The following is a 10,131-nucleotide window of genomic DNA, read 5'->3' on the forward strand; positions in this document are numbered from 1 at the left end:
CAGCAGTGGAGGCTGGGAGCAAGGATTCCTGAACTCTGGGAAGGGAGTGGAGTCTATTGGTTAGAGCAGGGGAAGGGGGACTCGGAGTCAGGACTCCTAGATTCTGTTGCTGGCTTGGCTCGTTGTTTGGCTTCTCCGTGCCTCAGTTTCCCCTCCTAGCCCTGTGTCTCAGGTGCAGGCAGGGTTTGTGAGGCAGGATAAGTGTCTCTGAAATGCTCCGTGTTAACAGTCCTGCCCTTCCTCTCAGAGTGCCTGGAGGAGAACTATGTTACAGGCCATGCGGTGCTCAGATCCGACAGTGACTGTGGCAGACAGGTACCTTGGATAGGGTAGGCCAGGGCTCTGGCCCTGTGGGCCCCTGTGCTGGGAGCTCAGACCCAGCTGATGTGGTGCTAGCTGTATGTCGCCCCCTTCAGGTGTGAGACGGTGCAGACCATGGAACTGGCCTCGGTCCCCATCAAGCTGGAGAAGAATTTCTGCAGCTTCCCGCGGCAGTACTTTGTCCTGCGCAAGATCATCAAGAGGCTGATCGGTGAGTGGGGCTGCTGAGGGCTCTGCCGTGGGTGGGGTCCCTTCCTTCCCTGGTCGTGGGGGGCTGGTCCCTCTCCCACCCTGTTCGCCAGAGAACATACAGGGCCTGGGAACCCTGCTGGCTCTGAAGGCGTCGATGCCTTGGTTAGCGTGAACCGGGATGGGTAGAATGAGCAGGACCCTCCTCCCAGTGCTTTTGGGGGCCATTGGGGGAGGGGAGGGGGAAGAGAAGTGAAAAGGGTGCTGTGGGAAGGTTTGTGGGGGAGGGGGGCCATGGAGGTGGGTTGGGGGGGGCATGAGGCTGAGAGACTGGGGGCACTGGTTTGGAGGAGGTCAGTGGGGAGATCAGTTGGGTCTGTTTGGAGGCGGAGGGGACTGGCACGGAGGGGATTTGGGAAGGGTTGGCGGGGACGTCAGGTGGGATGAGTGGGGAGGTCAGTTGGGAAGGGGTGGGGGGAGATGAGGTTAGTCGGGGGGTCAGTTGGGAGAGGGTGTGGGCCTGGCATGGGGGGATTCGGGAAGGGGGCGGCAGTGGGGTTGGGTGAGGGGTGAGTGGGGGTTTGGTTTGGAAGGGGTGATTTGAGAAAGGAGTGGCAGTGGGGTTGATGGTTGGGTGTGGGGCGACCCCAAGGGCAATATGGGGTGGGGCAAAGGACTGACTGCCTGGCCCCTCTCCCCCTCCAGGAGACGTGACCCTGGACCCTGAGACGGCCCATCCCAACCTGGTGCTCTCCGAGGACCGCAAGAGCGTGAAGTTCGTGGACACGCGTCTGCGGGACCTGCCTGACACCCCACGTCGCTTCACCATCTACCCCTGCGTCCTGGCGACCGAGGGCTTCACCTCGGGCCGCCACTACTGGGAGGTGGAGGTGGGCGACAAGACGCACTGGGCCCTGGGTGTCTGCAAGGACTCGGTGAGCCGCAAAGGCGAACTGATGGCCCTGCCCGAGACGGGCTACTGGCGAGTGCGGCTGTGGAACGGCGACAAGTACGCGGCCACCACCACCCCCTTCACCCCGCTGCACCTCCTTGTGAAGCCCAAGCGGGTGGGTGTCTTCCTGGACTATGAGGCCGGGCGGGTGTCCTTCTACAACGTGACCGACCGCTCCCACATCTACACCTTCACGGACACCTTCACCGAGAAGATCTGGCCCCTCTTCTACCCGGGCATCCGCGCCGGACGCAAGAACGCCGCCCCCCTCGTCATCCGCACCCCCACGGACTGGGAGTGACGGGGCTGGAGGCTGCTCACTCCAGCCTCCTTGCAGACTGGGGCTAGGCAGGAGGCATGGATCTGGTTTCTGCTGTGCACCCACATGCCCTGACTGTGATGAGCACCATGGCTCTTACTGCCTTCCTGGAGACCCTGCTTGTGGACCGGGAGAGCCGGGGCGGGGCCAGAAGTGGATTACTGAAGGCCCCACCCCTCCCCGCAGACTGCGGGGGCCACCTCGCTGGCCGTGCCCTGATTTAGTCCAACCCTAGTGGGTTGGGCTTTGCAGCCCCCTGCCATGCACGCTGGAACCAGCCATGAAGGAACTCCTCCGTTCCATTTTCCCCCCACCTTCCAGCCAGCCAGCCTTCCTGGACAGGGAGTGATGGAGGCTGCTAGATCCCGCTTCTGCCCTCAGCATGGACTGGGGCGGGGGGATCTCACAGCTCTCTGACGCCTCTCCAGGCTTTCCAGGCTGCGGCGGACAACCCCCACCGCCCTCATCTCTCCCCCTAATGGGGGCCAGCACGGACATCAGACTCCAGTGCAGTCCCGAAGGACAAGACCCTGGGTTCCCTCTATGGGTGGGAGCTACCACCCTCTCCAGCAGTGGGGGGACCCTGCCGTTGAGGGGGATCTGGACCCAGGGACTAGTAAATCCCCCACCACCACCACCCCCCAGGTTAAAGCCATGGGTATCTCTCTTGGGTGTGTAGATGCTAGTAAGTCACCATGGACTGCAACAGGAGGGGTGGGGGTTCTGATTAGAATTGGGGGAGACAGGCTGCGAAGGACTATGGGGATGTTGGCAGCTCATTCTGAGGGGCGTTGGATAAACAGGGATCCAACAGATTTACGAGGTGGCCCCGCCCTCCAAATCACTCTGTTCCCTCTGTGACGTGGCCCGATCTCTCCCTCCGGAAAGGACTCAAGGGGGTGGATCCTTGCTTGTCCGGCCGAGTTCTCAGTCCCTGAGTCACTTTGATCCTGGGCCCCTCTTGCACTTGTCTCCTGGTTTTTTTGGTGGGGGGGAGGGGAGGGGGGAACTGTGTTGTTTCCACCTGGCTCCCATGAAAACGCATCACATTTGGACTGTCCAAGGTGAGTCCTTGGGAAAGGCAGCGGACTTGAGCGTGCTGCAGGAGAGAATCCTTGGCCTTGTACGACCCAAGTTTATTCCCCTTCTGGAGCAGAGCAGGCAGGGTGGGGTCCAGTCGATTAGGTCCAGGGAGTCAGGACTCCTGGTTTCGTTCCCAGCTCTGGGAGGGGAGTGATGTGACTAGTAGAGCAGGGGCGGCTGGGTGCCCAGACTCCTGAGTTCTGTTCCCAGCTCTAGGAGGGCAAACTGGTACTACACTAGCTGGACCGTCAGCCTGATCTGGTGCCGGCAGAGAGGCAGGGGTAGCGGTCTAGATGATAAATTGGTACCCAGAAAAGGGAGCATATTGAGCCTTGTCACTCAGTGTTCCAGGTTGTTTGAGGGGGCACAACCCCTCGGTCTCCTGATGGTGGTGTATCTTCTTGGGAAATCACCTGTCACGCTTGTCTAGGCCAGAGGAAATGTTTAGGACTGACCAACTCCTGTCCCTTTGGGCTGAGTCTTCCCCCTTGCTCTGGGGTGAACTCTCTGGGGAAGGCCTGTTTTGGGATTTGTTTGTGGCAGGGGTGGAAGTCACTGGACCCTCCCGATCATCTGTTCTAACCTGTGTTAAACAGGAGACGCCTATGAGTGAATAGGCTAGAGACTGAACTCCCGTCTGCTCCCTCCATGAGAGGGCGAAGTTTACCTGGTAGCCTCCACTCTGGCAGTATCAGGAAAACCTTGCACGGTTCCCAACCCCTTCCATTCCACCCCACTGCAGCAGCTTTGAAAATGCACCTCCATGCTTTCTTTGCCCTCTGCCACTCGCTCTTTAATAACCCATCAGGTGCATCCATATCCATGCTGCTCTGCACCCTGATCTCTCTTGAACATGAAATAATTGAGTACATGTCTTTTGAAGAAAAGAAAAAGTGAGGAAATAACTTCTGGGCAATGAAGAACTCCGTTAAAGCAAGGAAGTAGGCTGGGGTGCCCAAAAACCTGTCACAGCGCAGTTACGGTTGGAAATCGACTGTGTCAAAACTGGCTCCGTCTCTTCTCCCTGAGTTGTATCTGCGGAACATGCAAGGTTTTCATTCTCAAGCGAGCTGGTTTCCTCCCTGACTCATGTACCGTGTTCAGATGTCAGCTGTGGGGTTAGAAGAGCCAATTGTTCAGCCCTGATTGGCTCAAGAAGTGGCCGTGAGGGGAATTAAATAGGACTTTCCACCAGGGGTTGTTTGGATGAGGAGAACGCAGACCTCGTGTTCCCTGCCGTTGCAGAGTGGTGGCACGTTGGTCTTGCCTTGCGACACTTAACATTAAGTCCCCTAAGGATTTAAATGCTTTAGTCTAAAGTCTTTGGACTCAATGCAAGGGTAACTGGGTGTGTTGGCGTTGCCCATGTTTACAGGTCAGAAATCTCCATCGCCGTTCCAGAGCTAACTGCTCCTCTCGCTCCTTTTCTGAGCTGAGTGCACCCCCACCGGCCCTCAAGCTCTTCCTTTTCCTGGGCTGGGATTCCCACTTTTTCCCACTCTGAGCCCAATTCCCGGGCTCCGGCACCCCAAGTATCAGCTGTGCTTCTCTAGCAGGACCTATGGAAGTTGGCCCCCATGTTGGGTACCTTGACCCGAAACCAAAGGATTGATTGTCGTTAACAGTAGGAATGGAGCACAACAAGAGAGAAATGGATTTTGAAACAACAACCGGCCTGCAGGCGAAACTCCCAGTGGTAGGGGCTTATGTGCAGACAGTAAACATTACATCCTGGTTACCGCATGTTGAGCTACTTAAATTATCGCAGGCTGCTCCAGATCTGTCCCCCTTTGAGTTTGGGTTCAGCCCTTCCGAGCCCCCTCAACATAAATGCCCACCCAGGTGAAGGTTTCTGCCACCCAAGGGCTTTTCAGTCCAGCCATCGGCAGCCACGTGGGAGCCGACAGCCGGGAGTTGAAGCGAGACAGATTGCGAGTGGAGGCAAGGTGCAGATTTTCCACAGAACGGGCGACTAACCCATGTGGCTGCTTCCCAAGGGAGGGCATCTCTCACTGGGAGTCTTTAGCAAGACTGGGTTCGTGTTTTGAGAACATACGGCCATGCCTGATCACTGTGCGGGAGAATACTCCTTGCCGGGGTTACGCAGGAGCTGATGATTATTTGTATTTCAGTAGTAGCTAGTTCCCAGCTGAGATAGGACCACATTGGGCTGTGCGCTGTATGCCCGCGTGTAGTCAGAGATACTCCTTGCCTCAAAGAGCTTCCAATCTAAACAGTCTGGCTCAGGTGAGACTTGGTGAGATGCAGCCACCTCTGGGTAACGGCTGACCAGAAAATCAGCAAAGGATGTGCTCACCCAGCACTGAGATGCAGCCACCTCTGGGGTGGGGCAGGGCAGCTCTTTAGGAGTGGAGATTTTGCAGGAGCTGGGACGGAGGGCTCAGATTCTGACTCGCAGCGGATGGGGAAGTATCAAGGATTCATTCATGCCCAGGAGGGGTCAGAGCCTCATTGGGGAGATGCTTTTCTGCCCCAGGCAGAGAAGGGCAGTGTGACACCTCGAAAGGCTCCATATTCGAGTAGCTGTGTGTGAAGGAGGGGAGAGAGGGGCACCGCTTGTAATGCATTAACTAGCTGTGTGTGTAACTAGTGGCCCAGGACAGGGACTGGCTGGCTTAAGGCAGAGCAGGATGGGATGCAGAGCCTTTCCCCATTAGTTTGGATGGGTACACTGGACCTTCCCCTCTAGGGGTGCCTGTTTCAATCTGGCCCCATCTCCGCGCAGGGCAGAAATGCATTCCACTTGGTGCACCCATGGGTGTAATGAGCTGGTGGGTATCAGCAGAGAAGGTGCCTTGATCCCCACCTGTCCTGACACACCGCAGTGCTAGTCACCTCAGCAGGGAGGCCAAAGGTTGAGTGGGCCCCAGCTCCCCCCTGCCTCCCAGAGGGGGTCCCTGCAGGGGTGGGGCTGTGACTCGTCAGCAGGGGGTGTTCTGTGGTCGGGGGGCACAGTCCCTGCTCCTGTCCCCATTGGGGGGTGGGTACAAAGAAGGCACCTCCGCTCCCCTGGAATGTGAAGGCAATTGTGTGCACTGTGGTCTGTCCCAGCTGGCCGGGCAAGAACCTGTCTCTGTGGCTTGTATCGTATAATGGCCTGCGACTTGTCATCAATAAACCACGGATTTTCTTAGACTCCCTGGTGTGTACGGCTCTTCCTCACTGTGCACTGAGCACCAGCAAGGAGGGGAGTGGGGTTTAAGTAGGTTCGAGGGGAGGCTGGGAGTCAGGACTCCTGGGTTCTATCCCAGGCTCTGGGAGGACAGTGGGGTCTAGTGCTATGTTCCCTGTAAGCTGCACAGCTGGGTGGCCACCCAGCAGGCTATCAAGTGCTGCACAGTTCAGGTGTCCCTACCCCCCACTGCCATGTGCTGCTCATGCCCTCTGCCTTGGAGCTGCTCCCAGGAGGCTCCTGCTTGCTGTGTAGAGCGGGGAAGGGGAGAGGGGTGCTGATGTTAGGGTGTTCCCCTGCCCCGTACCCCATCTCCACAGAGTGGGGGGAGGGGACGGAGGGAGCTTGATGGCAGCTGCTGCTGTGTCTGAACTTGCTGATCTACTTAAAAGGGCAGCGTACTTAAAGGGGCAACACACGTCTCTGTCACACACACACACACACACTCTGTCTTTTACACTGACCTCCCAACACATACTTGTGGTGTTCTTACTTCTTGATACTTCTTTCAAACTGTGTTATTTTAGTTTTTTGACTGGTCTGTGCATTTTATAATTTTTATTTCTCTCTTACGCTTAAATTTTGTTCTTTGAGTAGTGAATACAAAATGCCTAACCTGTCCTGGCTGGATTAATTATCCCTATGGTAACTTTTTAAAAATATATATTGTATCTTGGTTTTTGGTTTCTACTGGTGGCGCACATCCACAGATTACCTCAATATTGTGCACATAACAAAATTCATTACGCACATGGTTGGAAAAAATTAGAGGGAACATTGGTCTAGCGGTTAAAGCTAGGGGGTAGTGGGAATCAGGATTAATGCTGTTTGGTGAACAGCTTGAAGTCCTAGAGAGAAGACAGCTTGCTCTTGACATTTGTTTGTGAATGGAAGGGTAGCCCAGAACGACTTGAGAACCCCAGATGGGCCGGGCCTCTGTAACAGAGGGCACTCTCTGCTGCCACCTGTTGGTGAGCAAAGGGAAATGGCTGGTATGGAGCAAGCCTCATTTGCATTTCAACTATGCAAAAGTTTGGGTCATTTGGGTTAAAATCAGTTACGTTGTGAGTGTGGGGGCAATAAGATGCCATTGTCCCTGGTAGGAGATTGAGGGAGAAGAGAGGGACACTGGTTGTGTAGAGGGTGAAGGGGTCACCCTGACTGGTAGCGTTATCAGGCACAGTTAGTTAAGAGCCTGGACAAAATTACAGAAGGGTCTGTTCTCTGGGGTGAGTCCATTTCTGATAGAATAGGCTGTTAAGGGTATGTCCACACTGCAATTAAAAGCCTGTGGCTGGCCTGTGTTAGCTGACTCAGGCTTGTTGGGCTGAATCGGGCTAAGGAGCTGTTTAATTGCCATGTAGATGTTTGAGCTCATGCTGGAGCCTGAACCCTGGGACTTTACCCTACCCTCTCATGGGATCCCTGAGCTGGAACATCTACATGGCAATTAAACCACCCCTTAGACTGAGCTCCATGAACCTGAGTCAGCTGACAGGGGTTTTAATTGCAGTGTAGATGCTTCCGAGGGGGTTCTGCATCCCACAGAGCTCTGCAAAGAGTTGAGTAGAGGAAGCTTGGAGGCAACAGACAGCATGGAGCTGAAATGGCTTGGGCTGAAGCAGCAGGGAGAATAGCAGCTGCCAGCCTCCCAGTCAGATTTAGGGGAGGGACTGTGTACGCAGCAACCAACACTGAATCACAGCCCCAGGAGCAGCCCAGAAGTTGGAATAACTGTTAAGACTTTTCCCCAGGTGTCTTTAGTGAATGGTAACTTATTACCTGCTGGTTTTTCTCAAATTCATTCTGTTGTCTCTCCCCCATTCATAAAATTCTTTTTGTTTTAAACCCTTGCAAGGGGGGGAAGGATCGGTGCCTAGCGAGGGCACCCAGGATGATACATATAGTTTACCCGCTTTTTGGGTGAGGGTATGAACTGGGGTTACTTAAGTCCTCAGACTGATTTCCCCTTGACAGCTGAACCCAGCCCTTTTTGCTGCTGCTCTCCACTGGCTGAATCATTTAAAAAATCCGTTTCCCAAAACATGGAGCTTTTGACACTTGTTTTCCTTCCACATCAAAATTAAGCCGGTTGAAATTGAAGTGAAAGGTCCATTTCCATGAAGCTTTCGGGGGTGGGAAGATGATTCAGATTTGCTGTGGAATACATGCTCGGAACCAGACACGAAGAGCCAACCCGACGCCAAGAGAACCAAGTGGTTTGAGTCTGCATAAGTTTTGATACCATCCTCATCGCTGTAGTATCTGAGCATCTCCCAATAGCGCATTAAGCCAGGTGTCTACGCATCCCTCGTGTGGGGTTTGTCCGCTTGTCCTCTCCCCAGAGGAGGAGGGGTGCTGAGGAGCGTCTTGTTTCAGTAGCAACTTCAGATCTACCTGCTGCTGTGTGTGTGTTCGAGAAGGCCCGGCTGAAGAACTCGACCTTGCCCATGGAGAGGAACGGGGGGAGGTTTGGGATGGGCCTCGGTTCTTGGGGAAGTTCAGTAGGCACATGGCTGCGACGTGGATGACCCAGTTTAAAATCTTTGCTCTCAGTCAGGTGTGCAGGTGTCTCTCTCTTGTCTCTCTCGCAGAAACCCCTTCCAGGGCCTGAGCTACCTTCCTGACTGAAGTGTTAACAAAACAGGAGAGTTCTGGGGAAAGTGTCTCTTTTGCTTGCTGATGGAAAAAGGTTGAGATGAGAAATTCCAGTCAGCTGGAGTCAGGACTCCTAGGTTCTAGCCGCTGCTCTGGGAGGGGAGTTGGGCGAGGAGGCTGGGAGCCAGGACTCCTGGGTTCTAGTCCCAGGCTTATGACTGATTTGTGTAAATCTTATCCCCATTGCATCGACTGTGAAATGTGTTTCCGACACGTAACCTCACAATGTGAACTGTAACTACCCTGCGCGGAGGTGGGATGGATCCTGCTGAACCTGCGCTAATAAGGGCAAACACTTTGATCTCACAATTAATGGGTTCGGCTTGATCTGGGCAGGAGGCCGTTTGCAAATATGGGGGAGGCAGGTCAACCAGTGCTGACCCCAGTGTGGCACCAGGTGGCGCTGTGCTGCAGGGAGCTGGGTGGGGGCTCAGAAGGGAGCGCCCTCCCCCCTCACAGTCAGTGCTGACCCCAGTGTGGCACTAGGGGGGCTGTGCTGCAGGGAGCTGGATGGGGGCTCAGAAGGGAGCGCCCTCCCCCCTCACAGTCAGTGCTGACCCCAGTGTGGCACTAGGGGGGCTGTGCTGCAGGGAGCTGGGTGGGGGCTCAGAAGGGAGCGCCCTCCCCCCTCACAGTCAGTGCTGACCCCAGTGTGGCACTAGGGGGGCTGTGCTGCAGGGAGCTGGGTGGGGGCTCAGAAGGGAGCGCCCTCCCCCCTCACAGTCAGTGCTGACCCCAGTGTGACACTAGGGGGGCTGTGCTGCAGGGAGCTGGGTGGGGGCTCAGTAGGGGCCATTCTCCCCACACAGTCAGTGTTGACCCCAATACCCCAGTGTGGTGTAGGGGCCCACTGTGCTGAAGATGAAATGTAAAATACAGACCCAGACCCTGGCCCATCCAAAGCTCTAACCCACTAGACCTCACCCCCTCTAGGAGCTGTGGATAGAACCCAGGAGTCCTGGCACCCAGTCCCCTCCCCCCGCCCCTGCCCTGCAGAATCTATTTCTGGAGACTTGTCGCCTCCCTGCAGGGACTGTTCTCGGTGTGGGTGGTTACTTCGAAACAGGTCTGCTCTGTCTCTCTAGCCACCTCGGGCAATGCTCCCTGCACGGCTGGTCACTGGCACAGAAGAATAAAACCAGCCCCCGAGTCAGGAGTCTGCGTTGGTCCCAGCTCAGATCTCTGTGCTCCCCCAACGCCGTGCCTGCCCGACCCAGAGGAGCCCAGCATGGCCCAGGCTCTGCTCCTCGCAGCCTCTGTCCTGTTCTGCCTCGCACTGGGGGGCTAAGTGCCATCAGGGAGCTCGGGGAAACTCCACTCTAGGGTGACAGGCCTGAGTGGCTCCTTGAGGCAGCGGACGCCTGTCTTCCCGAGTACCTAGAATAGATTTCAATAGCCCTGACACCCAGCCTTCAC

At 55.8% G+C, this 10,131-nt stretch overlaps 1 protein-coding gene across 2 annotated transcripts in view; it reads left to right on the forward strand.

The window, feature by feature from the left end:
- LOC311530873 (E3 ubiquitin-protein ligase TRIM39-like) overlaps nt 1-6,020 on the forward strand; it is a 28,358-nt gene extending 22,338 nt beyond the window's left edge. For both annotated transcript variants that reach the window (XM_084647858.1, XM_084647859.1), the window contains 2 exons: nt 417-532; nt 1,216-6,020. In XM_084647858.1, coding sequence (XP_084503984.1) covers nt 417-532; nt 1,216-1,763 — 664 coding nt within the window. In that variant the 3' untranslated portion in view covers nt 1,764-6,020. The remainder of the gene's footprint in view (nt 1-416; nt 533-1,215) is intronic.
- The last annotated feature ends 4,111 nt before the right edge of the window (nt 6,021-10,131 follow it).

This window comes from Lepidochelys olivacea, assembly GCF_965140295.1.
Source record: "Lepidochelys olivacea isolate rLepOli2 genome assembly, chromosome: 14".
Lineage (NCBI taxonomy): Eukaryota > Metazoa > Chordata > Testudines > Cheloniidae > Lepidochelys > Lepidochelys olivacea.